Source organism: Cnephaeus nilssonii (genome assembly GCF_951640355.1).
Source record: "Cnephaeus nilssonii genome assembly, chromosome: 2".
NCBI lineage: Eukaryota > Metazoa > Chordata > Mammalia > Chiroptera > Vespertilionidae > Cnephaeus > Cnephaeus nilssonii.
This window is the reverse complement of record NC_137073.1, coordinates 109,075,571-109,102,459: the sequence shown is the minus strand read 5'-3', so window position 1 is coordinate 109,102,459 and position 26,889 is coordinate 109,075,571. Positions and strand designations below refer to the sequence as shown.

The 26,889-nt window shown below is 43.4% G+C and overlaps 2 protein-coding genes across 2 annotated transcripts in view; one reads left to right on the top strand and one right to left on the bottom strand.

The window, feature by feature from the left end:
• NUP155 (nucleoporin 155) overlaps positions 1–9,007 on the bottom strand; it is a 45,181-nt gene extending 36,174 nt beyond the window's left edge. Inside the window, exons 1-6 of the mRNA XM_079760032.1 lie at positions 8,706–9,007; positions 5,929–6,066; positions 5,036–5,132; positions 4,230–4,300; positions 1,735–1,827; positions 836–1,002 (exon numbers count right to left, since the gene is read on the bottom strand). Coding sequence (XP_079616158.1) covers positions 836–1,002; positions 1,735–1,827; positions 4,230–4,300; positions 5,036–5,132; positions 5,929–6,066; positions 8,706–8,862 — 723 coding nt within the window. The 5' untranslated portion in view covers positions 8,863–9,007. The remainder of the gene's footprint in view (positions 1–835; positions 1,003–1,734; positions 1,828–4,229; positions 4,301–5,035; positions 5,133–5,928; positions 6,067–8,705) is intronic.
• A 4,076-nt stretch (positions 9,008–13,083) lies between these two features.
• WDR70 (WD repeat domain 70) overlaps positions 13,084–26,889 on the top strand; it is a 171,312-nt gene continuing 157,506 nt past the window's right edge. The window contains exons 1-5 of the mRNA XM_079760670.1: positions 13,084–13,200; positions 13,322–13,381; positions 15,789–15,872; positions 22,866–22,986; positions 26,272–26,470. Coding sequence (XP_079616796.1) covers positions 13,176–13,200; positions 13,322–13,381; positions 15,789–15,872; positions 22,866–22,986; positions 26,272–26,470 — 489 coding nt within the window. The 5' untranslated portion in view covers positions 13,084–13,175. The remainder of the gene's footprint in view (positions 13,201–13,321; positions 13,382–15,788; positions 15,873–22,865; positions 22,987–26,271; positions 26,471–26,889) is intronic.

Below are 26,889 nucleotides of genomic sequence, written 5' to 3'. Positions count from 1 at the left end.
ACGAGGAGGCCTACAAAAGAACACTAACTATAGCTTTATTTGTGAACAGAAAAGCGGAGCATCTACACATCCTTCACGGAAGCAACTAAGTAAACCATGTATAACCGTTTGTTTCATGGATAACTATGTAGCAATCACCAAATATAACATGCATCTATCCACCAGACACCAACAAGACTTTCAAGACATAGTTAAGTGAAAAGCCACTTATGTAACAAAACAACAATTCTAGTAAAAACATATACACAAAAAAATACACTATGTATTTTTATATGTGTATATACCCATGAATACATATACACTGAGTGGCCAGATTATTATGATCTCTGAACACAAAATAATCTGGCCACTCAGTGTATATCCTATATAATAAAAGGCTAATATGCAAATTGTCCCCTCGACCAGGAGTTTGACCAGCAGGCCGGCCGGCCAACCACCCATGCCCCCTCCCCCTGGCCAGGCTGGCCGGACCCCACCCATGCACGAATTCATGCACCGGGCCTCTAATGTATGTGTGTGTATGTGTGTGTGTGTGTGTGTGTGTGTGTGGCCATATACACACTGAATGGCCAGATTATTATGCGTTCAGAGATCATAATAATCTAGCCACTCAATGTATAGATACTTATAGATACTTATCAATGTATGTATCATGTTCTAAACAGACATACTCAGAACTGATCATCATGGCTTTTACTTCTGGAAAGAGGACTGGCTTTGGAGGTGTGTTGTAGTCATGCAAGACTACGGCTTTATATAATTACAAATTAAAAACAAAATCCATCCCTACTTCATCAAAAGGGAGAAAAATAATGTTTATAAATGCCAGACTTACCTGGTATGCTACTTCATATAAACAGCCATCCTTTCCAGCCAAGAAGATTCTGCCGTTATCAGTGGAAGTTATTGTTAAAAGGTAAGTATTATCAGTGGGAAGAGAATACAAAGGATCTGGAAGCAACTGCATTCCACCGCACATACTGTCATTAAGAACTCCAGGACCTATTTTTTTTAAAAGAAAAAAATACAGGAATCAGTTTATCCGCTTTTCAGCTGTTTGAAAATAGTCACTGAATTATCTTTACAACTGAAATATTTACTGCATTCTTATTGATATGCTTAAAAGCTTCTATAACATGTATTTTTAAATTACTATAAAAAGTCCGATACAATGATTCAAGTGAAATAGAACCTATAGCATATAATTATAATACATAGCATTATAACACATCAATAAAAAAACTAAACCAATTATTACATTTTGGAAAAGAGTCTAAGAATGTGGCAGTAATAATAATTAATTTGAGTCACTGATTCAACATTGTTTCATCCAAAACAATGAAAAAGAAACCACTGAATAAGCTTGTAACAAATTGAGAGCTTCTTACTTCAAGGTAAAGAATAATGCATTATATTTCAGTGTTCCATGTTAAAATGGCCATTCAATAAATCAGAAATAAAGACGCTGACACTACTGAAAATCTCACTAGCATAGACTATTCTTCTACTGCCCTCGTTTTTATTGTATATTTAAAACATGCACATTAATATGGTAAATACATCCAAAATACTTTGTGGAGTTACTATCCTGAACTATACCATATCTACAGGGAAATATGATTTTTCTGTTAGCAAACAGCACAGAAAATTATATTAGTTTGTTGGTTTTTAATTATAACATTAAATCCACCAACATATTTTTCCTTTAAAAACACAATATGTGGGTTGCTATACCTGTTTGCAAATTAGCATAGCTGAGTCCAAGAATCACGATATCCACAGGGGTTGCCAAAACCAGGAGGTGTCGGATATGAGGCTGAAAGATGCCTAAGACAAAGTAGACATGGGTTTGGGATTATTTCCCCCCAAATCCAGTATGAAGCATGTGTAGAATAAGGTTTTGCCATTACAATGAGCTAGTAATTAAATAGTATATGAAAAGTCTGAACCTAATTTAGTTCATTTTGTTGTTAAATACCTATGACCATTTAAAAAAGTAAATAGCAAAAGAGAACCACCTTAGTAAATAAACACTTCAGTATTTAATGCCATTTAAAACCAGTTATATTACAAAATAGCTTAGATTTATTAATATATAAAGATTTCTATTTGTATGTCCACATTTATAGCAGCATAATTCACAGCACCCAGCAGGTGGAATCCACTCAAGTGTCCAACAACAGATGAACTGATAAACAAAAAGTGGTATATACATACAATGGAGTATTATTCTGCCTTTTAAAAAAGGAAATTCTGGCCCTAACCAGTCTGGCTCAGTGGATAGTGTGTTGGCCTGCGGACTGAAAGGTCCCAGGTTTGATTCCAGTCAAGGGCATGTACCTTGGTTGCGGGCACATCCCCAGTAAGAGGTGTGCAGGAGGCAGCTGATGGATGTTTCTCTCTCATAGATGTTTCTAACTCTCTATCCCTTTTATTCTCCCTCTCCCTTCCTCTTTATAAAAAAATCAATAAAATATATTAAAAACAAAAAAGAAATTCTGCATACTATAACAGGGATAAACCTTGAAGGCATCATGCTAAGTGAAATAAACCAGTGGCAAAAAGATAATAGTATTTAATTCCACTTACATCAAGTACCTGGAGTAGTCAGATTCATAGAAAGAGAAATGAGCTTATATGTCAATGAATTTCCCAAATGAGTTTATATATCAAAACAATTTACAGTAACACAGAGGACATTCCTAAGTACAAATTTTTTTTGGTAATGCTTGCTAAGGTACTGTTTAACTTGAGAAGTGTGGCATGGCATGAGATGCTATGCATAAGTGTCACTGTAATTATGTTATGAAGTCTAAAAATAGTGTCTCATTGATAGGAATAAAATGAAATAATATCTTATGTTATGATTATGGAAATCTCTTTATACTTATGCATTTGGCCTACCTAAGGGGGTTAAATGTCATATAAAATACAATAAAGCTAACATCATGACTTGGTTTTACTTTCAATAATGAATATCAAGGGGCTTAAAGCCAGTTTTGTGTATCAAGATTCAAGACCATGAAGCTGAAGGCACAGAAGTCTTACGTTCTTCTTTAATGACCTCAAAGTTAATGACTTTAACATATGTTTGAGCGTCAGAATTTTCAGGATTTATTGACAGCAAAGTCAGAATTGTTTAATTATCAAAGATGAAACCAGTGCTGCCAAATCAGACTACATCATTAATTTTAATTTTGTGATGAAATTTATATTTAAGTAAAACAAAATTTTACTATATATTTGAGATGGACAATTGATATTTATTAAATAGGGGGCAGGAACAGCTATTGACATTTATATCAATAAATTTTTAAATGCAGAGATACACACATCGGGTAAAGAATGCTTTTGAGTTCTATGTAAAGAAAATACATTTCCAAAGTAATCATCTAAAGAGTGCATAAAACTGCATTTGTTCTTAGGTGAATTACTGTAATCTTAAAACTTCTGTGACCTTAAAACAGTTTTATGTAGGCCTTGCAAACAAGTGAATTTTGTCTATTATTCCTTTTGTAGAAAGGTGCATTCAAGAGATGCATGTTAAATTTCAATCAATCAATTCTGCTTGGCAGTAGCTCGGATAAAAGATCTGGCATAATGAGATTAAAACTGTAAGTTAAACAATGCTTGTGAATTATCTAAGATTTATTCTGAACTCTGTTCTCACTTTTCTGGGTTACCAATACTAGAGAAATGCAGAGACAAAAATGGTTTTTATAGTAAGAGATGAAAAATGTACAATGCAAAAAACTTCAGGTACATCAAAAGTAACAAATGGTAAGCAAGGTAAAATTCAAGAACTATAATTTAATAATTTTAGAAGCAGACTCATTTACGCTATCATAAAGTAAGTAAACTGTTAACTATTCCTAATTACTTTATTTCTAACTACAGGCCCAGTGCCTGAAATTCATGCACAGGTAGGGTTTCTGCAGCTGCCGGCTGGGGCTTCCCTTTCCCGGCTGTTGTCTGGGGCCTTCCTTCATTCTGCACCGCCCCCTGGTGATCTGCACACACCATAGCGAGCAATCGAACTCCCGGTCAATTAAACTCCTGGGGGACACTTTGCATATTAGGCTTTTATATATATAGAGGATAGATAAGCAATTCGGAAAAAATTTCAACAGGAAATTCACCGACTTAAAATGTGTTGTCATTTAATCCTAAAGTATTTGAAGTCTGTGTGTATAGAAACATAACTTTAATCCTTGTTCTTTATTTCTTACCAGCTTTTGGTTTCACAAGCCCCACAGCAAGAATAGTTTCACTAAGTCCATCAAAATAGGCAAGGTCTCCTCTGTCAATAGTTGAAGAAAAACATGTTATACAAAACATAATGGAAAATAAATGAGCAAACAAACTGTTTCAGTTCCAAGACCCAGGCACAGAGGCCTGCCTAAGGCTACACATAAACCAGGAAAACAGGAATGGCTTTCCCCATTCCAAAACATTCCACCCAAGTTGTAGGTCTCTAACAGCAATCTCCTGTAGGGACAGAGACAAGAGTGTTGAGAGGACCAACAAGCCATGAGTGAGATCACTAGATAGACAAACTTTACGCAAAAATGCCTTGGGCCTTCACTCAGACTCTATTACATACATTTCATTTACAGGTCAAGCACAGAATCATAAAAGTCATTTGTATAAATCAACAGTCTCCCATTCTGTAGAAATGCAAGGAAAACAGAAGTCTTTAAAAATGTCAAACCATCTTTCAAAGAAGTACTGATAGACAATCTTTATTGCAGGATGAAGAGCTTGGGACCTAGACCCCTGCTACTCCGAGTGGCACCTACTCTGACGACGTCACCAGAGCTTGTGACAAATGAACTCTTAACCTCATCCAGAACCGCTGTAACAGTCCCTGCTTTAACCCTGCCCCCTCAGTGTGGTGGGGACGCTCACTGAGGAGCACTGACCCACGTGTTAGACGAATGAGACATACATTAGGCAAGGTCTAATAAGAACACGAGGTGCAGTAAGATAATCTAAATTCTAATCATGCTAAAGCATGCCAGCCTTAAATACATACCCATCTTCATAGTTCCACATGAATATGTCACTGTCAATTGTGAGCCAAGCTCTGCTGATAGGAGGAAACACACCCATCATGCAGTTACACTGCATATCTGAGTTGTGTGGATGTAAGGTAAAAATACTTCAATCTCATATATTTCTATTTTAAACTTGTTTCAAAAGACTTCGATATAAAATGTATGATTGCCTGGCCAGTGTGGCTCAGTGGTAGAATGTCAACCCTTGAACCAGAAGGTCACTATTCAATTCCTAGGTCAGGGCACATGCCATGGTTGCAGGTTCGATCCCAGTCGGGGGCGTGCAGGAGGCAACCAATCAATGAATGTCTCTCATCACTGATGTTTATATCTCTCCCTCTCCCCTCCTCTCTCTGAAATCCATAAAAACATATTTTAAAAAAAATTAAAATCTTAGCCCTGACCGGTTTGGCTCAGTGGATAGAGCGTCGACCTGTGGACTCAAGGGTCCCGGGTTCGATTCCGGTCAGGGGCATGTGCCTTGGTTGCAGGCACATACCGAGTGGGGAGTGTGCAGGTGGCGGCTGATCAATGTTTCTCTCTAATCGATGTTTCTAGCTCTCTATCCCTCTCCCTTCCTCTCTGTAAAAAAAAAAAAAAAAAGAAAAAATCAATAAAATATATTTAAAAAAAATTAAAATCTTAAACAAAATTTATGATTAAAAAAAATCATGACCTGTCCACTCTTTAATAGCTAGAATAAAATACCTTGATTTCCAATGAGTTTAATGAAAGCCATAGTATAGGACAGAAATACTTATAATTTATCATTTCTAAATAATGCTATTTGACCACATCTTCTCTCTCTAAAAATCAATAAAACATCTTTAAAAAAAGTTTTTTGAGCATTAAATACAAAGTAATAGGATACGTCCAAACTGTTCAACAAGTTCAGGTGGGAGCGGAACTCTTCGGATGGAACTGATCTCTGGAAGGTTGGGTACCGACAGCAAACCAGGTCCTTGTAGAGGATAATCCATATCCGACATGCCAGAAACAGTGGGACTATCTAAAAAAATAAACAAATAGAGCATTTACTTGACATTATTCATGTTTTGGACATCAAGTGGGTATACGAAAGCTTGCAAGCTACAACAAAACTGTGCTTCTGGTGGTTCTGAAAGTATAGAGAATAAAGTTAATTATAACCTGATGCAAAGGAGACCTGAGAAATTTCGACATTGAGGGGGGAGCACTACTTTCCCAGCTACTCCATAAATAAGAAAATGGTTGCACCCTAACCGGTTTGGCTCAGTTTGAGCGTCGGCCTGCAGACTGAAGGGTCCCGGGTTCGATTCCGGTCAAGGGCATGTACCTTGGTTGCGGGCACATCCCCGGTGGGGGGTGTGCAGGAGGCAGCTAATCCATGTTTCTCTCTTATCCGATGTTTCTAACTCTCTATCCCTCTCCCTTCCTCTCTGTAAAAAATCAATAAAATATATTAAAAGAAAAGAAAATGGTTGGTTCAATATTTTAGTGTTTTTCTATTATTAATTAATCTATAATGGAATATATAAAAAACTGCTTTGTGATTCTTAGCTCAAACAATTGTGGACAAATAAAATATTGATTGGGAGAAAAAATAGCTATTTCCTTTCTCACTTAAACATTTAGAGATTAAAATAATCCACGCCCTTTTCCACTGGGTTTCCCCCTAGACCAACAAGATAAGTACAAACAATACGACAGAAACAATATTTTACTGAGGCAAAACCACAGACTGCTCTACAAACGGTTCTCACTACAACATTTCTATGAGCCAGATACTGAGGGGGGCAGGTTGGTCTCTTCAGCCTGTATTTCCTAGTCCTGAACAAAGTGTTTAAATCTGATCACTATTTCACTCAGGCACCCTTTCAGGCTCTCTAAAGTACACGGATGTTGGGGAAACTTACATGTGAGACAATTTTAAAATGTATTTAGAAATGTTAAAAATATATACAACTAGAGAGAAAAATGCAATCAATTCCTATGTACTAATTACCTAGCTTCAACAATTACCAATATCATGCCCAATCATATTGCATTTACATCACTATCTGCTCCTTCCCTAATGGATCTTCTGAAGCAAATCCTAGACATCCCATTTAGTCTTAAAACCGATTTAATAGAACATGGCACCTGTTAAATGGCAGTGGAGACACAAAGAACGGAACTAATAACTCTGGTGAAGATGTAAATGGTTAAGAAAGCCTTCACAAAGAAAGGGATATATTTTTTAAAAAAATATTTTTTATTGCTTTCAGAGAGGAAAGGAGAGGGAGAAATAGAAACATCAATGATGAGAATCATCCATCGGCTTCCTCCTGCACGCCCCCTACTGGGGATGAAGTGCAGCAGCCTGGGCATGAGCCCTGACAGGAAATCAAACCGTGAACTCCTAGTTCATAGGGGGAGGCTCAACCACCCAGCTCATGGGTGGGGCAAAAAAGTGATATTTAAGGGAGTCTGGAAGAACTGTTTGTCAAAGAGGGAAGAACATTCCAGAAATGATGAAGAGTACATGCCAAGTAAAATCCCAGAGGGGGTTTCTTATGGAAAACGGGTTCAATTCAGTGAGACTGGAACACTGTGGCTGAGAAGAGAATGGAAGAAGGGGAAGAGATCAGATGGAAGAGGCAGGTGTGCATATAGGAGAATAGGGTACATGAGGGTCAGCTATGAGGAAAGACCAGAATGTATGGACTATTAATATCTTGCCTTCACACCTAAGGAGGTCAGAGTGAGTAATGCTGTCCAGGAGGAGAGAGTTGCTAATAGGCCACTCAGCTCTTCCAGGATACGCCCACTGGTAAGTAACAGTCAGGTACAAATATCACCTTGGCTATGTTTTTTTGCCTTTTCTCTGATTACAAGTCTAGCTCTATTAACAAATGGTATACATCGCCAGAGGTGTCTTTTAGGTTTACACTGCACAGATTATCCTGGTTATTTTAGCTTGGTGCTTGCTCACCAAAAATCTTGTCTCTCTCTCTCACTTACACTTCTCTGCTTTTCTCTAATTTCCACCTCACAAAGGAGCCACTTTCCCCCCCCCCCTAACCATCTATGTAATTCCACATGCCTCGAGGAGCCAGGATTGAAACGTTACACAAAACATTTTCCCAGCCGCTTTCCTTGTTGGCACATGCTCGCCCTTTAGCCTCCCTTGCCCATCATCATGGTTGATTTCTCTGCCTTTATTCCGCTGGTAGTTTTCACTGCCTCCCGGCACTTCATATCACACTAACTCTACACGTGACAGAGCATGTCTGTGAGAGACCACGATCCGCGTCCAAATGAACTTGGTTCGTTCTTCCGTTTCACATGATCAGAATCAGGTTTTGAACCGAGGAATGAACAAGGACGAGGCTCGGATCTGGCGCGCCTCCTCACCCCGCCTTAGGGAGGACCCCTAGGAGGAGGGAGCAGCAGGTGAAGGCTGGGGTCTTTGCCTCTCTGCGTCTGCTCTTCACTCCGGCCCTCTCCAATGGGTGCCAGGGAGAAGGCGAGGCCGGGGGGCGCGGGGGAGACTGCACAGGGGCTCTTTCTTTTTCGCTCTTCGGCGTGCAGCACACAGCGCCCTGGGGGTAAGGACCCAGGTGGGGGAGGCCGGCGAGAGTCCTTCCGACCGAGCCGGCCGGGTCGCCCGAGGCACCGATCACTCACTTGGGGCCGACACCAGGAGCAGCTCGGAGAGGTCCGGGTACATGCGGTCTTCCAGCAGCTGGCGGTCGATGAGCCGCCCCGCATTTTCCAGCGCCTCCTGCAGGGCGGAGGCCGACGTGGAGGCCGGCATCGCCGAGCCCAGCAGAGAGGACGGCATGTCGGAGAGCCAGGACACCAGCGCCCGCAGAAAGCCAGCCACCGCCGAGAAGTAAGCGAACACCCAAGCCCCTAGCGCAGACCCGACGCGGGCGGCGCGCGCGCCAAACGAGCGCCGCGGCGCCGGTGCATGACGCACTTCCGGCTCCTCGGGGGCGGGGCGCGAAGGCTCCGTCGCGGCGTCCGGAGCGGGAAGCCGTTGAGGGCGCTGGGCCTTAGGGGCGGGGCGGGGCGGGGCGAGGGAGGGCGAGGCAGCGGCGGAGCGTCGCTGGGGATGGGGCGGGGAAGCGGGCAGGCGGAGGAGGCGGTCTGGGGAAGGAAGGGGGGACCGGGAAGGGGCGGGAAGGGGAGGGACGGGAAGAGGGCGGGAGGGGGCCGGGGCGGAGGGGCTGGGCCGCGCTTCTTGCTGGGTTCCGGGGGGCTTGGCGCGCGCTGGGTCTGGGTGTCGGGGGGCCTCGCGGGTCCAACGGCAGCTGCTGAAGGGTGTGCGCGTGCCTGTCATTGGCGCTCCGCGGAGCAGAGTGGACGGGAGTTGGTACCAAGTTGTCAGAGACAGTTTACGTAGGAACCAGAATGTCACTGTAGTTCTTAGGGGTTTCCGCGTCAATGACAATGTCTTAGGCTTTTCTGTTTGGGTGTTGCCGCTATTGGACTTTGTGGCCCGTTGCTGTGAAGAAGGATGATGCGTGGCTCAGTGGTGGAGCATGGACCTGTGAACCCGGAGGTCCGGGCACATGCCTGGGTTGCAGGCTCCATCCCCAGCGTGGGGCGTGCAGGAGGCAGCCAATCAATGACTCTCATCATTGATATTTCTCTCTCTGAAATCAATAAAAACATATATTTATAAAAGAATGATGTGCGTGTAGAATCTTCCGCTGCGTTCAGGGCGCTGCTGCCTTGCATTATTTCTCATGACAGAGGGGAAGCAAGACGGGTCTAATCCATCGTTTGATTCATAGTAGAGGGGCAGTTTACAAAGCTCCCAAGAGATCCCCCAGTCCCTCTGCAGAAACGGAATTCTTCATTTGTGTCGGGCACTGTGCCCCAGTGCTGGCAACATCGAACTGACAGCATTCCCACCGGAGAGGTGCCTCGTGCAGGGGCACACCCGCAGAGCCATCGAGTGCAGCGCCGTGCCTGTTGTGTGGGGTGTGCATCTGAAATGGGAGAAATGAGCAAGGAGAGGCAAGGCAGGCGTCATTTGATACAGAAGGCAACTTGGGTGGTTGCACGAAAGCACTCTTTTCAAGCAGTCATCCTCATTGAATTCCCCTTAGCCTCTTAACTGATGAGATCGTTGAAGCACAGAAAGCCTAAGTAACTCATCTGAGATCACATGATCAGAATCAGGTTTTGAACCTACACATTCTAGTTCTGGCACTCATTTTCTTAACACTGTGCTAGTCTGCTTCTCCAATTTATGAATACATTCACTTTGCTGCAAGAAAATTAAAGTTGCCCTGGTATACTTAACAATTTCATTATGAAGATGTTTCAGCAAACAGAAAAAAAAAAGTTTAATATGGAAGTCTCCACTAGTGCAATTATTCCCCCTACCTTTTATCAAAAGCAAATATATCTTCTTGTGACTTTTCTGTAATGGGCATGATTATTCCCACTAGTCCAGTTTCCTTTTTTCCCCCTCTAGCACTTAGTAGTTTAAAATTTTATGTAGCTACAATGGGATTTTTTCAACAGATGGTGCTAGAGCAACCGGATATCCACATGCAAAAAATAAAAAAAATAAAAAATCTAAGCACAAACTGTATACACTTCACAAAAATTAGCTCAAAATGGATGACAGACCTAAATGTGAAATGCAAAACTATAAAACAAATTAGTTGTGGATGATCCAAAGAATGTCCCTACATAAAATGCTCTAGAGAGTTTTTGAGATAAATTCTGCACATAATTTTTAGTTAAATATATTTTTAAAAAACTGGATGAAATTGGGTAAATTGATGACTTTTGATATAACACCAAAATCATGAAAGAAATAATGGATAAGCTAGACTTTATTAAAATTAAAAACTTCTGCTCTGTGAAAGACTATGTCAAGAGAATGAGAAGACAAGTCACAGACTAAGAAAATATTTGGAAAAACATCTGACAAAGAACTGCAAGCCAAAATATACAAAGAACTCTTAAAACTCAATAAGAAACAATCTTATTTAAAAACTAGAAGCCCGGTGCACGAAATTCGTGCACGGCGGGGGGTTGTCCCTCAACCCAGCCTGTACCCTCTCCAATCTGGGACTCCTGGATCGGGCCTAAACGGGCAGGCGGACATCCCTCTCACAATCCAGGACTGCTGGCTCCCAACTGCTCGCCTGCCTGCCTTCCTGATTGCCCCTAACCGCTTCTGCCTGCCAGCCTGATCACCCCCTAACCACTCTGCTGCCAGCCTGGTTGATGCTTAACTGCTCCCCTGCCAGCCTGTTTGCCCCCAACTTCCCTCTGCCATCCTGGTCACCCCTAACTGCCCTCTCCTGCAGGGTTGATCACCTCCAACTGCCCTCCCTTGCAGGCCTGGTCCCTCTCAACTGCCCTCCCTTGCAGGCCGGGTGCCTCCCAACTGCCCTCTCCTGCTGGCCATCTTGTAGTGGCCATCTTGTGTCCACATGGGGGCAGGATCTTTGACCACATGGGGGCAGCTATATTGTGTGTTGCAGTGATGATCAATCTGTATATTACTCTTTTATTAGATAAGATAGAGGCCTGGTGCACGGGTGGGGGCCAGCTGGTTTGCCCTGAAGGGTGTCCCTGATCAGGGTGGGGTTCCCTTGGGGCGTGGGGCGGCCTGAGCGAGGGGCCTGTGGTGGTTTGCAGGCCGGCCATGCCCCCTGGCAAGCCAAGCAGAGGCCCTGGTATCTGGAATTTATTTTCCTTCTACAATTGAAACTTTGTAGCCTGGAGCAGAGCCAAGCCTGCTGTTCCCTCCGGGGCGGCAGCCATCTCTGTGGCAGTTAATTCACCTTCTACAGTTGAAACTTTGTTGCCTTAAGCGGGTGGGCCCGGCCAGGGTGTGCTTTAAAGCTTTGCTTCCCCTGTTGCCGCCGGCAACCCTGGCCTGCTCTCTCAAGTTCCATTCTGTTGCCATTTGTTTCAATTTGTTTACCTTCTATAATTGAAACTTTGTAGCTTGAGTGGAGGCTTAGGCCTGCAACGGCTATGGAAAGCTTGGCTTGCTCTGTTACCTGGGAAACCTTGCTCTCTGTGGCTGTAGCCATCTTGGATTGGGGTTAATTTGCATACTCGCCCTGATTGGCTGGTGGGCGTGGCTTGGCTGGTGGGAGTGGCTTATGTAGCGGAGTGATGGTTAATTTGCATATTACCATTTTATTAGAGAAGATGGGCCAAAGACCTTAACAGACACCTTGACAAAGAAGATATACATATGGTAATATTATACCTTTCATATTAGCATATGAAAAATGTTCCATATCCTATGTCATCAGGGAAATGGCAAATTAAAACAGCAATGAGATGCCACTACATACCTATTCCAAGGACCAAAATCTGGAACACTAACAACAACAAATGCTGGTGCGGATGTGGAGGAATGGGAACTCTCATTCATTGCTGATGGGAATGCACAATGGTGCAGCCACTTTGGAAGACTGTTTTCAGCAACATTGAGTAGGATTAGACATGATTTTGCTAGAATTCAGAAATACAGAGATAAATAGCATGCCATTCGTTCATAGCACAGACAAGGAATCATGTTATAAAGTAATTAAAACCAACGAAAAGTGAAAACACAGTGAAGTGAATACAGGGCGTTGGGAGCCCTTGCTGTGAAGAAGGAAACTCCGTAACTAAGCATGGCTAACAGTCAGAGGGCGGCTTGGGCTAAGAGAATAAGCTTTGAGAACTTTCTGACAATTCCTTTAGCTACTCGGGTCTTTTTAGCTGACAAGTGCTTTTCAGTCAGGCGGTAAATATGCATTTCTTCCTTAAAAGATACTCAAAAGGTGGAAAACTGTGGGATGCAAAGAAAGGGAGCTTAGTAGGGTTTTCTTTAGAATTCCCTGCGGGTTGGTCACCGTGGCGGTGGTTGCACCTGACGTGTAAAGGGTGTCGGAGACACGCGGGGAGGTTCCAGGCCGCTTGGAGCGGGACGGCGGCGCGGCGCGCTCACGCTCCTCCCGGCCGCCAGGGCGGCGCTGCGCGGAGGCCGCCGCCCCCCCGCGGAAGGCGCCGCTCTGGGCCGTGGCGCCGCCGGCGCGGCGAGCAGTTACTTCCGGCCGGGCTCTCGGCGCCGCTCCCGCGGGGTTGTGGGCTGCTGTGCCGGCTCTGCGGCGGGCGGCGGCGATGGAGCGCCCGGGGCCCAGCGAAGGTGGGTCCGGTGAGGCGAGCCGGGCGGGGCGGGCCGGGGCGGGCCGGGGCGGGCCGGGCTGGGCTCCGGGGGCGCCGCGCTAACGAGGCCCCCTCTCTCTCCTCCTCTCGCCCCGTGACAGGCTCTGAGGCGTCGGGACCGGACCCGCAGCTGGCGGTCACCATGGGCTTCACGGGGTTCGGTGAGTGAGCGCCCGGGCCCTGCAGGGTTCTCAGGTCCGCAGGCTGGGAGGCCGAGCGGCCCCTCCTCCGCGCCGCCCGGAGCGCCAGGTCCCAGGGGCTTGCTCTGGGTGCACCTCGCAGGGTCGCCACACTCTGCCTTGCTTTGCGTTTTGTCCCGCCCTTCCTACCTCCCGCTGTCTGTCGGGGCCGCTCCGGTGAGGCTCGGGGAAGCCGAGTGAGGAGGAGAGGTTGCGGGGTGAGCCGCGCGGAGCGGGTGGGTTGGCGGAGGGAGTGTCTTCGTTGCGTCCTGAGGCTGACAGCTCGCCCCTGGCTGTGTGTGGTCTGTAACGTGATGGCTCTCTTGGCAACAGATGGGCTGTTAGTGGTTATGGTGGTTTTCAGTTCTTCTTTTTTTTAAATACGGTTTTATTGATTCTAGAGACGAAGGGAGAGGGAGAGAGAGAAACATCGACGATGAGAATCATCCATCCTGCCTCTTGCTCGCCCCCTCCTGGGGATGGAGCCCGCGTCCGGGCCTGTGCCCTGACCGCACACCGGCTGGACGGTTTTAACGTCTTCTTTTTTTTTTTTTTTTTTTAAAAAACTTATTTATTTTAGAGAGAGGAAGGGAGAGAGAGAGAGAAAGAAACACGTCGATTTATTGTTCCACTTACTTGTGCATTCATTGGTTGAATCTTATCTGTGCCCTGGCCGGGCACGAACCTGAAACCCTGGCATATCGGGGGCAACGCTCTACCGGCTGGGCGGCCTGAGCAGGGCCCGCGTTCTGGGTGCAGCCTTCCATCTGCACAGCATCCCTCCGTCTCTCTAGAGCCTGGGCTGGGCACGCTCTAAGGGAAAAGGCCAGACAGAGATGTGGGCACCCGTTGAGGATATCACTGTTAATAAAAATAAGCATACGTTGTTTTCTCACCCCATTTCTGTTGGGGCTTGGAGAGAACAAATGCCAGGCTAATGTGCCCAGACTTTTTGTTCATTCTTTCACATATTCACTTATTTTGGTAGTGTATATAATTTGTTTAATTTTTCATGTTGTGAGGATTTCCCCATATTGTAAAATGTTCCTCCAAAACATGATTTAAAAAAACACACACACATTTATTTGCTTTAACTAAATTTTATTGGGGTGCCCTAGCTGGTTTGGCTCAGTGGATAGAGTGTCGGGCCTGTGGACTGAAGGATCCCAGGTTCGATTCCAGTCAAGGACACATGCCTGGGTTGTGGGCTCCATCCCCAGTAGGGGCCGCGCATCTCTCATCATTGATGTTTCTCTCTCCCTCTCCTTTCTTCTCTGAAATCAATAAAAAAACCTAAAAAATTTTTTTATTGGGGTGACATTAGTCAACGTGAACTAAAACATGATTTTTAATGGGTGAATAGTAGTCTATTTAATAGAAGTGTCATAATTTGTAATATTTTAAACTTTCCCCTACGTAGTTTCTAATTCTTTGATCAAGAATGCTAAAATGAACATTGTTGCAAATAACTATCTCCTTTTGTAAAAGGAATGTTGTGTGTATTTCCATTGGGTAGCTTTCTAGAGGGACTACTTTAATAGAAGTGTAAATATGAAAATGCAACCAAAACATTGGGAGTGTATCTTTTAACTCTTATTGATACATATTACCCCAGCGCTTTGCAGAAAGGTGGTTTCAATTTACATCAGCGTCCGTGTTATATAAGAATGCCATTTTTACCATGTTCTTACTAATAGAGTAGGTATTATTTTAAAAAAACACAATGAAAACAAATATAAAATTGCTTCCAAGCTCATTCAGGTTATCGTCAGAATTCGGTTCTTTATGGTTTTAGGGCTGAGGCCCTGTTTCCTTGCTGGCTGTGAAGTGTGAGCCTTTGAGCTTCTTAAAGTACCTGCATTACTTGTGGTCTTTCGCTCTTTATCTTCAAACCAACCACAGCACCATCAGTCCTCATATTTTACATCTCTCTGACTTCTGCCGTGTTTGCTCTGCATCTTTGCTTGTAAGGGCTCCTGCCATGAGATTGGGCCAGTGAGGAAAATCTCTGTAGTTGGAAGTCCATAACTTTAATTACATCTGCAAAGACCCTTTTGCCATGTGGTGTTACATATTCACAGGCTCCAGAGGTCAGGGTCTGCTCATTCTCCTTTCTGCCTACCATATTAGTGCTGTAGTTGCAAGGGGTAGTGTCTAGATGAATGAGAGGATGATGGGAAAGTTGGCTGGTTAATGGCACTTAGTGATGAGATTGTCATTAAAAATTCCCTGGGAAGTAACTCTTTCTTCCTTGATATTTTATGGTTGTCTTGTAGCCATGCTATAAATTAGACCAAGTAGTGATCGATCAATCAGTAAAAATTTTTGAGTACCTAAAGTTTGGCCAGCTTAGTGCAAAATCACAATCTACTACTTACTCCTATTTTAGGGAAAAAAGCTCGTACATTTGATTTGGAGGCAATGTTTGAACAGACTCGAAGAACAGCTGTGGAAAGAAGTCGGAAAACACTGGGTAAGAAGTTCAGTTATCTGCTGTTTTATTTGTTTTAAATACTGTGTATACCTTACACAAGGATATTGACAGTTATTATAAGACTAAAAAAAAATTCAAATTTGTTAAAAGACCATATGTACTGGTTCCTTTGGAAGCAGGGATTTATTTATCTATTTAATCTTTATTTTTGAAAGTATTACGTATATCCCCCTTTTTCCCCACATTGACCCCCTCCAGCCTGCCCCCACCCCCTGCCCCAGCCTTCACCACCGTAATGTCTGTGTCCATGGGTTATGCATATATGCATACAAGAGCTTTGGTTGATTACCGCCCACCCCCTGCCCTAGCCTTCACCACCCTAATGTCTGTGTCCATGGGTTATGCATATATGCATACAAGAACTTTGGTTGATTACCGCCCACTCACCCACCCTCCCGGGTCTTCCCTCCAAGATTCCGCACTCTGTTCAAGTGGAAACAGAGGTTTAAAAAAACACATGGTAAAAGTTGTATCTAAATAGGGTAAGAAGGTCTGAGTGCTAAAGTCTTTTAGCAGTGTGTGCTATGAACACAACAAGGATTCTAAATTAATATATGAGATCAGAATAGCAATTTCTTTATTACCTCTCCTTCCACCTCTATTTAATCCTCATTTCATTTTTTCTTTCCTGCTTACAGCGGAACCAGTATTTGGAAGGCTGGGCGAGAGGTGGCTCTCAGAGCTGTGTACACCACTGACTGTTGACCCAGACAGTATAGAACATTGAGACACAGTGAATGTGGCTGCTGCTGTTGAATCCCTGCATTAATGAGCTGTATCAGACATTTAATGAAGGTCTTAATTTCCAGACTCTCTGTTTTGATAGCAGGTGGTTGCCAACTCTAGGTACCACCACCTCAGGGTCTTTGAAGGAGACTGACTCTACACTGCTTTCTTTGGAACTGCTTCAGATCGTTCTTACACTAGATAGAGTGGAAGGGGCTAGAAATCAGGCATGACTCCTGGAAAAAATTAATTGAATGTTGTTCTTGTCATTGTTGGTTTTAAAATATTATAGCAGTAATCCAATATAATAAAAGCATAGTTTGCAAATGCTCCCCTCAACCAGGAGGTTGTCCAGGAGTTCGACTAGGGGGTGGGGCTGGCCGGGGGAAGGGAGGGAGGCAGTGCACAGGCCTCTAGTATTTAATATTTGGGAAGTGAGCTTCACATGAAATATTTTTGTTCTCTGGAAGAATAACAGTTTGTTTTTATTGTGAAAATATAGCTTTCTACATATTTATTGTGTGAAATTTCAAACACATACAAAAGTATAGTAATAGAATCCCATGTACTTATCACACAGATTTAACTACTGTAATAATTTATGGCCAGTGTTATTTCCAGATAGTGTGCTGACAAGCAAGCGGTAAAGGCTGTCTGTCCTTCATAGCCCTTTGGAGAGAGGTAGGCTCACTGTTAGATAAGTGGTGCTCGTTAGATAATTTTGTTTTGATACCAAAGCCACGTTTGGCTGCCCACTGCACAAAATCCAAATCAAAAGACAGGCTGGTGAATGGAAAAAGTGGTTTATTCAAGTGCCAGCAGCTTGAGAAGATGGCGCACTCTTAACTGACACAGGCAGGGGTTTTTCTAAGGAGGGAGGAGGAAGAAGAAAAACAGAACAAGGAATCAAAAGGAAGGGATTGAGAATTTTCTGTTGAGGGGGCTACATGCAAGTCAACACAGTCTGTTCAGATAAGTGGTTGAAGGCCAGCAAAACTCTCAGAGCTGTAATGTCTGAAGGTCTGAAGGTTGGAGTCTGTGTTTTTTGAAGTTAGTTCCTAGAATTCTTAAGCGAATAGGCTGTTTATCTGCAGTCACATATTAGTTAGCAGATCATCATTTATAGCAGGGGTGGGGAACCTTTTTTTCTGCCAAGTGCCAGTTGGATATTTATAACATCATTCACGGGCCATACAAAATTATCAGCTTAAACATTAGCCTGCTATATTTGGTCAAACATTTAATTAACTACCCCTAAGGCCTTGACAGGGCCAGACCAAAGGATTTCGAGGACCTTATATGGCCCGTGGGCCGGATGTTCCCTACCCCTGATTTACAAAAACAATGTCAAAAAGAATGGTAAGGTAGGCTACAATTTTAGTCCTTAGAAAGTGTGGTCATATCAGTTGTGGAGCCTCAGTTCACTGCTTTGGGACCTAGTAGCTCTGTTACTTAACTTCTCTGTGGCTTAGAGTTATACCATGGAATACTATGCAGCAGTAAACAAGAAGGATCTCTTATCCTTTGAGACAGCATGGAGGGACCTGGAGAGTATTATGCTAAGTGAAATAAGCCAGTCAGAGAAAGACAAGTATCACATGATCTCACTCATATGTGGAATCTAATTAACAAAATAAACTGATGAACGGAGTGTATCCAGAGACATAGAAGCATGGAACAGAATGTGGAATCTTGGAGGGAAGGTGGTGGAGGGTGGGTGGGTGGGCGGTGATCAACCAAAGAACTTGTATGCATATATGCATAACTCATGGACACAGACAATAGGGTGGTAAAGGCCTGGGGTGTGGGGCAAGGGTGGGCTGGAGGGGGTCAGTGGGGGAAAAAGGGAGACATATGTAATACTTTCAACAATAAGGATACAAAGGATAAAATAAATAAAAAAAACTTGGTTTGGCAAAAAAAAAGGTAAACGTGGGGTAATGGATATGCTCATTGATTCCATTTGGAGAATCCTTTCACAGAATATATGTGTATTACATCATCACGTTGTATACTTTAAATGTCTTAAAATGTTGTCAGTTATACCTCAATAAAGCTAAAAAAATAGTAGTACCAACTTCAGAAGCTGTTATGAAGAGTAAAGATTACAGGAAGTGCTTAGAACAATATCTGGTACATAGTAAGCTCCATGTACTAGCTGTGATTTCTTTTTAAGTTGAGGCTGACACTAAGATGCTTTTGGTTACTTGCAAAGAAGTCATAGGAGACCTAATTAAAAATGGCTCAAATAGGAAACATTTAGTATCACACATGACAGGGACTCTGGAGTGGGGCTCTTCCATCTTCTGAGTTCTGACATGAAGGACGAAGTTTTTCTCTCTTTACTGCTTTGCCACTTTTAGGTTATTGGCTTGTCCTAAGCTGACTGTCCTCATGGTCCAACATTGTCAGCAGAATTTTGTTACCTGCAGATGACCACTTCTGTGGGTTGAAAGGGAACTGTTTTGTGTATCACTTTTTAGGAGGGAGAAAACCTTTCTCAAATGTACCATCAGCTGGCTTACCTTCGCATCTTATTGGCTAGTATTAGTGTGGCATACCAGCTCCAAACATAGCCATTGAAAGAGCAGTATGGTTGACTTGGAATTGAGATGCACCCCAGGTGGGCAGAGAGGGGCCCAGCACCCGAAGCACAGTGCTACCCCCTACCTAGAGAAAGCTCTGGCTTTCTGAGCAAGTCAAAAAGGGAAAATGTGCCTTGGTGTTGTTTCCTGATTAGGGTCACAACTGTCCCAAAGACCTGAGCCTAGCGTCCAGGTGTCCAAATGTGGTATTCCAGTGCCTCCCAACCTCACCCTGGAGGGCGTGGAAAAATTACTGGAGAAGCTGGGTGACAGGAGCCTAGCAGGCCCACTCTTAAATTTGGACATTATCCTATTTTTTAATTTTTTTCAACCTCCTCCAGCTATCAGAGTGTAGAATTGTTGAGCCATATCAGCCTACCGGAGAACACACACACACACTCAAAAACCCAAAAAAACTCACAACCTGAGCTAGAGTTATAGCATTTGCTTTACTTCTTCCTGGAGAGTTTTATCTTCCACATACTATCTAATAAAAGAGAAACATGCAAATTGACCGTACCTCTGATACGCCCACAAGCCACGCCCATCAGCCAATCAGGAGCGAATACACAAATTAACCCAACCAAAATGGCGGCGGCCATGGAGCTGGAGTGAGCAGGAGGCTTGGGTTGCCCCCAGTGATGGAGGAAGCCAAGCTTCCCGCCCACCCTGGCCGGCCCTCGCCTCTGCTCAAGGCTACAAAGTTTCAATTATAGAAGATGAATAAATCCCAGATACCTGCTTCCAGCTGGCCCTGGCCTCTGATCAAGGAGGTGCTGAAAAAAACAGAAAAGGAGGGGCTGGGAGCTTGGGTCTCCGGGGGCCATGGCCAGCCTGCAAACAGCCATCAGCCCCTCACCCAGGCTGGCCAGGCACCCCAGTGGGGTCCCCACCCTGAAGGGGCCGTGGCCAGCCTGCAAACAGCCATCAGCCCCTCACCCACGCTGGCCAGGTACCCCAGCGGGACCCCCACCCTGATCTGGGACACCCTTCAGGGCAAACCAAATGACCCCCACCCATGCACCAGGCCTCAATCTATACTAATAAAAGGGTAATATGCTAATTAGACTGGGAGACCTTCCAGGAGACGTTCTGGACATTCTGGACAAAGCAATGGTGGCGGGGCCAAGGTAGAGGCAGTTAGAGGCCAAGAGGGGAGGGCAGTTGTGGGTGATCAGGCTGGTGGGGGGCGGGGCCGTTGGGGGTGATCAGGCCAGCGGGGGGGGGGGCAGTTGGGGGTAAGCAGACCAGCAGGGGGGCCAGTTGGGGGCGAGCAGGCCATCAATGGGGGTCAGTTGGAGGTGATCAGGACAGCAGGGGGGGGCAGTTTGGAGTGAGCAGGCCAGCACGGGGGCAGTTGGGGGCGAGCAGGCCAGTGGGGAGGGAAGGGAGGTGAGCAGGCCAGCAGGGGGGCAGTTGGGGGTGAGCAGGCCGGCCGGGGAGGCAGTTGGGGGTGAGCACACTGGCACGGGGCAGTTGGGGGTGATCAGGCTGGCGGGGGGGCACATTTGGGGGCAAGCAGGCTGGCGGCGGGGGGCACTTGGGGGCGAGCAGGCCGGCAGGCAGAGTGGTTAGGGGCAATCAGGCAGGCAGGCAGGTGAGTGGTTAGGAGCCAGCAGTCCCGGATTGCAAGAGGGATGTCTGACTGCCGGTTTAGGCCCGATTCCTGTAAACCGGCAGTAGGACATCCTTCGAGGGGTCCCAGGTTGGAGAGGGTGCAGACCGGGCTGAGGAACACCCCCCACCCCATGCACGAATTTTGTGCACTGGGCCACTAGTCTATATATATATAAGACCCTAAGCGACCATTACAACCGAACAACCAGAACGACTGGAACAACCAGAACAGCTGGAACGACCAGAACTAACGGTCGACCAGTCACTATGATGAGCACTGGTCACCAGGAGGCAGACGTTCAACACAGGAGCTGCTCCCTGGTAGTCAGTGCGCTCCCACAGCGGGAGCACCGCTCAGCTGACCGACCCGTCCCAGTGGTCCACCAGCCCGGCGGCAGCCACTCCCTCCCTCAGTAGTCCGGCAGGTCCAATCTCCAGAGGATAGGCCAGGCACCGACAGACCAGCGCTGCTGGCACAATCCCGACAGTGCCGCCGGTCGGCCTTGGGCGCTGCAGCCACTTCCCCTTCCTAGACGCTCCACAAGGAAGAAAGGATATAAAAGCGGCCACCAGGGGGCTCCTGACAAACAGCGTGAACATTAGCGGGAGGGATCCGGATACTGGGTCGGCAAGGGCATCCCACTGCCCGCCCGGATGGTCGATCGTATCCCACCCCCCCAGCCCCCCTTGGGATCCCACCCGTGTACGAATTCGTGCACCGGGCCTCTAGTTTGAAGTAAAAGACTAGTTAGTTGTGGACATTTGCCGGTTATCTCCTTGTTTCTCATCCTTCATATCCAAGCAAGGGAAGACTCTGAAGAGTACAACATTCTAATTAATAAGTGCCCTTTGATACTGCTTAACTTTGGGTGTATTGTTTTTCATTATTAAGGAAAAAATTAGTTAAAGATTATCTCAGGCTATTGAAGATGGTAGCCGGTGAGAACCGGACTCTGCATATAATTCATTTACTTCCCGTTGTATTCCCCATTGTAGAGTTTGATGATCAGAGGAAAGAGATTAAATTTCCTTGGATAAACTTTTGTCTTTCCAAAGTAAACAACTCTACAAACCTAATATAATTGACATTTTCTCATGATTTTAGTAGGAAGTCTCTGACCAAAACTCCAGTGTGGGAAATTCAGAAATGAACTAAGTGCTGAATTTATGGTTTAAAGCATTCAAAATAAAAAGTGAAATTACGTGGGGATGTGAAGTACAGCATGGGAAATATGGTAAATAATGTCGTCATAACTATGTATGGTGCCAGGTTAGGTACTTGAAATATCAGGGGAACACTTTGTAAAGTACATGATTTTTTAACCACTGTGCTGTACACCTGAAATTAAAATAATATAATATTGAATGTAAACTATAATTGAAAAAAAAGTAAAAAAGTGAAATTACATCAAATCTTACCTTTGAACACTTTTTTACTTATCACCTTCCATATCTTTCTACATAGTCCAATCCAGGTTCAAATTCTAATCACATGCTAATTTTATTTAGCATATTTGTTAATATTTTCCAAGATTTGTACATTTTTTATCATTACTTGTATTGGCTTTATTTTATATTATGTTGATATATATACAGTAATTCACTTATTTTCCCAGTGTTGGGTATTTAGGGTGATTTTTTTTAAATTTATTTTTTATTTATTTTTATTGATTAAGGTATCACATATTTGTCCTCATCCCCCCATTCCCATCCCACACTCCTCCCCACACATGCCCCCACCCCCTGTTGTACTTAACCGCTGGTTAGGCTCATATGCTTGCACACAAGTCCTTTGGTTGATCTCTCCCCTTTACCCCCACCCTTCCCTCCCCTCCCCTTGAGGCCTGACAGTCTGATCCATGCCTCCTTGTTTCTGGGTCTGTTCTTGTTCATCAGTCTATGTTGTTCATTATTTCTAGGGTGATTTTTTTTGCTTTTAGTGATAACACTAAGTTACATTTTCATGACTGTTAATTTCCAACCTTTTTAATAACTGACAAATTTTGAAGTTTTAACTGTAGGAAATTTATTTTTATCTTTTCAGAGGCAAGAGAGAAAGAGGAAGAAATGAACAAAGAGAAAGAATTAAGAAGGCAAAATGAAGATATTGAACCAACATCTTCAGGCTCAAATGTGGTCAGAAATTCCTCTAAATCATCTTCCAGGTGCTTGACTTTCTCAAAAGGATTCTATTAAACTATCATTTTCTAGATGTTCATAACACAAGTTAGGCAAAGCTTGCATAATTTCTCCCACTTTAGGCAATAGTATAGTATATCCCTAGGATCATCAGAGGGTGAATCAGTTGAGGTTTTCTAAAGTTTTCCAGATGCAGTGTTGAAATCTGTGCCTTTTTTTTTTTTTGTAATCCTCACCAGAGGACACTTTTTCCATTGATTTTTAGAGAGAGAGGAAGGGAAGATGGGAGGGAGAGATAGATAAATAGATAGATAGATAGATAGATAGATAGATAGATAGATAGATAGACAGAGAGAGAGAGAGAGAGAGAGATGTGAGAGAGAGATGTGAGAGAGAGATGTGAGAGAGAAACATTGATCGGTTGCCTCTGGTATGTGTCCAGACCAGGAATCAAACCCACAACCTTTTGGTGTAAGGACAATGCTCCAACCAACTGAGCCACACAGGCCAGGGCTGTGCTTTTATGATTTGTTTAAGAAATGAGTCCTTAACTCTGTAGTCATTATTTCTGGTATTCTAAAGTTTTATTTTTCATATTTAAGTCTAATTAACATAAAATTGTGGATAATCTGAAGTTGTCATCCAGTTCTTAATTTTTCCTTCACATGGATAATCAATTTTGCCAGCCTCTTTATTTTGAATGATTAAAATTTTTTATTTAATAGACTTTATTTGTAAGTGCAGCTTTAGATTCATAGCAAAATTGAGCAGAAGGTGTGGAGATTTTTATAGCCTTTCCCATTATGAACATCCCCCACCAAAGTGGTACATTTATTACAGTTGATGAACCTACACTAACACATCATTATCACTCAGAATTCATAGTTTCCATGAGGGTTCAACTTTGGTGTTGTACATTCTATGGTTTGGACAAATATATAATGACATGTAGCTCTACCATTATCGTATCAATCAGAATGGTTTCACTGCCTTAAACATCTTCTTGCTCCACTTATTTATTGCTTCCTCCCTGCTGTTAACAATCTCTCATCTTTTCTTTTTTTAATGTTTTCATTGATTTCAGAGAGAGGAAGGGAGAGGAAGAGAGAGAGAAGCATCAATGATGAATTTGCTTCCTATGTTACTATACATCTTATTTAATGCTTAGCTAAGCTGTCTTTTAAAAAGTCAGCTGAGAAAAAAATTAGGATTTGATTCTTAACTGTCTTTTCATCTAATACATATTGTTTCTCAGGCTGTGGTTCATATATATATATTTAAGAATATATTTCATTGATTTCAGAGAGGAAGGGAGAGGGAGAGAGAGAGAAAAACATTAATGATGAGAGAGAATCATTGATTGGCTGCCTCATGCATGCCCCACACTCGGGATCGAGCCCACAGCCAGGCATGTGCCCTGACCTGGAATTGAACCGTAACCCCTTGGTTCATAGGTCAGTGCTCAACTGAGCCACACTGGCCAGGCTCTGGTTCATATTTGGTACCACATTGAGTCAAAGGCATTTTTAAACGTGGAATGTGTTCTGTTTCCTGTCAGGGACATTTTTGGACATAATTTCATGGACTTTGTTTTTCAGAATATTGAAAGTATGTTAAAGATTATTTATTTTTTTTAGCTTGTGTACATCAGAAGCAAAAAGGCAGAAATGGAGTTAGAGGCTGCAGAGCTGATGCATTCCATCAGTTTCATGTGGGTATTAGGCCTGCGTATTCAGCCATGAAGTCAGCATGGGTCCATGCAGTTCTCAGTTCCATGCTTTCTTCTGAACTAGTTAACTCAGTTAAAGCATGGATGCTAAGGATTAGCATTTCAGTTTAGAGTTCTCTATGGTTTGAATAATTTTGCATTGAGAAAGTCTGACTTCTGAACCAGTACAGCTGGAAAACTGATTTAATCACAAGGGAGAAAATTTGGGAGAGTGAATGTTTTAATACAAATTTGTTCAGTCCCCCAACCATTATTTGTTGAATATCTGTTGTGGCTTAGGCACTGCTTCAGGCACTGGGGATACAGCAGCTAGCAAGTCAGATGGAACTCTGCGCTCATATTATTGTGGGGGAACTTGAAGGGATGGATAACAGATATAAACAACAAATAAACACTCAAATGAGATAACTTAGCATGTAGGTAATAAAGATAATCAAAGTAAGGTAAATGAGGTAATAGTGTGTGATAGGTTGTGTTTGGAAGTTTAGAAGACCTCTTTGCGGAGGCGGTATTTGAGGAGACCTCGATGAAGAGAACGAGGCGGTATGCAGTCAGTTCCAAGAGGGAAGTGCCAGGCAAAGACCCTCGTGCTGAACCCGGCTTACCCTACTCACTTAGGAAGAAGCCTGTGGGGCGGGAGCTGTTGCAAGAACAAAGGGAAACTCTCTATTGAGGTTTGCTAGCTCCTACCTTTGTGTAAGGATAGCATGCATGTGAGAATGTATTCCTTTCAATATTGAACCTAGATAAAAATAAAAAGAAAAATCCGATTTTTTCTTTAATGGTTTCGTCAGGCATCATTTGGGTGCTAGAGACATAGCAATGAACACAAAGGAGAGAAATTTTTGTTTTCACGGAGCTTACATACTGGAAATACTTTATTAGAAGGCAGTGACACTTTTGAGTCCTATAAAATATTTGATAGTTTAATTGATACAATTATGAATGCAGTTCTCAACCCTTTGGGATGGGGTAGGCGGTGGAGGGATGGTGGATGGTGGTGGCTTCCAGAATGCTTAGAGGTGTTTGATAAAGACCTTATTGAGAATGTGTGTTAGTTCTCTGATGTGCTGGGTAGAAAAACAATAGAGAATCAATATGGTACTTCCCAGAATAAGATATTTTTAGAATCCCTAATGCTACATTTAGCATTTTAGCAACTCAGCAAACTTGGATTAGAACTGAGAAATAATTTGTATTTTAGAAAATATGTTGAAATATTCTTGGAATAATGTGAACTTTCTTACATGACTGGCTTTATTCACCTTTGTGGCTAACAGTGATTGGATTCAAGTATAGTAAAGAGTGATTTTTTTTCTTGTGGATGTAGTACCTTGCCGTATTTCTTACACATCCCGATTGTTCTGCTGGCCCTTTATGAGGAACCATGGTCTACTGAGCCTCTAATGTATAATTGATATGGCCTTTATTTCTGACTTTAATTTATGTTTATGTAAGGTAAGTAGATAAAATAAGTTTTTTAGTATGTTCTTAAGATGAAAACAATTTGAACACTCAGTTGTTAAGGGTTTCCTGAGAAATGTTGCCGCAGAGGCAAAGAGTTCTCTTTTTGTATTTTCAGTGATACAAGCAGTAGTGAAAGTGAAGAGAGTTCTGATTCCTCTGATGATGAGCTGATCGGCCCTCCTTTACCCCCTGCAATGGCAGAAGAACCCGTTGATCGTATGGAGGAAGCTATTGGTCGTTTACCGCCACCTCTTCACGAGGAAGAGGAAGATAGTGATGATGATGACGATGATGGTGCTTCAGAAGAGGAGGAAGTAAGTACTTAAGAATTCAGTGGCATAGTGTCGTTAGAGTAATGTAGACATCAATTCCCTGCAAGACTGTTATCTGTTATTCAGAAATGAGAGCAAATTAAAAAGAAAAAATCTGAGTTACTGAAAGCCCTTGTTGAAAGACTGTAAGGATGTACTTCTGGAATAAAGAAACAGAATTCAAAAATAATAAATGGAGGGCCAGAAGCAATGTGTTAAAGAAGAAATTGAGTGTAAATAATGGTAATGATGAATAAATTTGAGGATTTAAAGCAAAATGGGTCTAAAATTGTTCTGGAAAATAATGTGGAAGATGGGATAGTAGAATCAGTTCATTTGGAAGACCTTGTATTATTTGGAGGAGACTAGAGATATTAATTAACTTCAAGCAAAATTAGTTTAAGTCAAGCATATAAATTGCA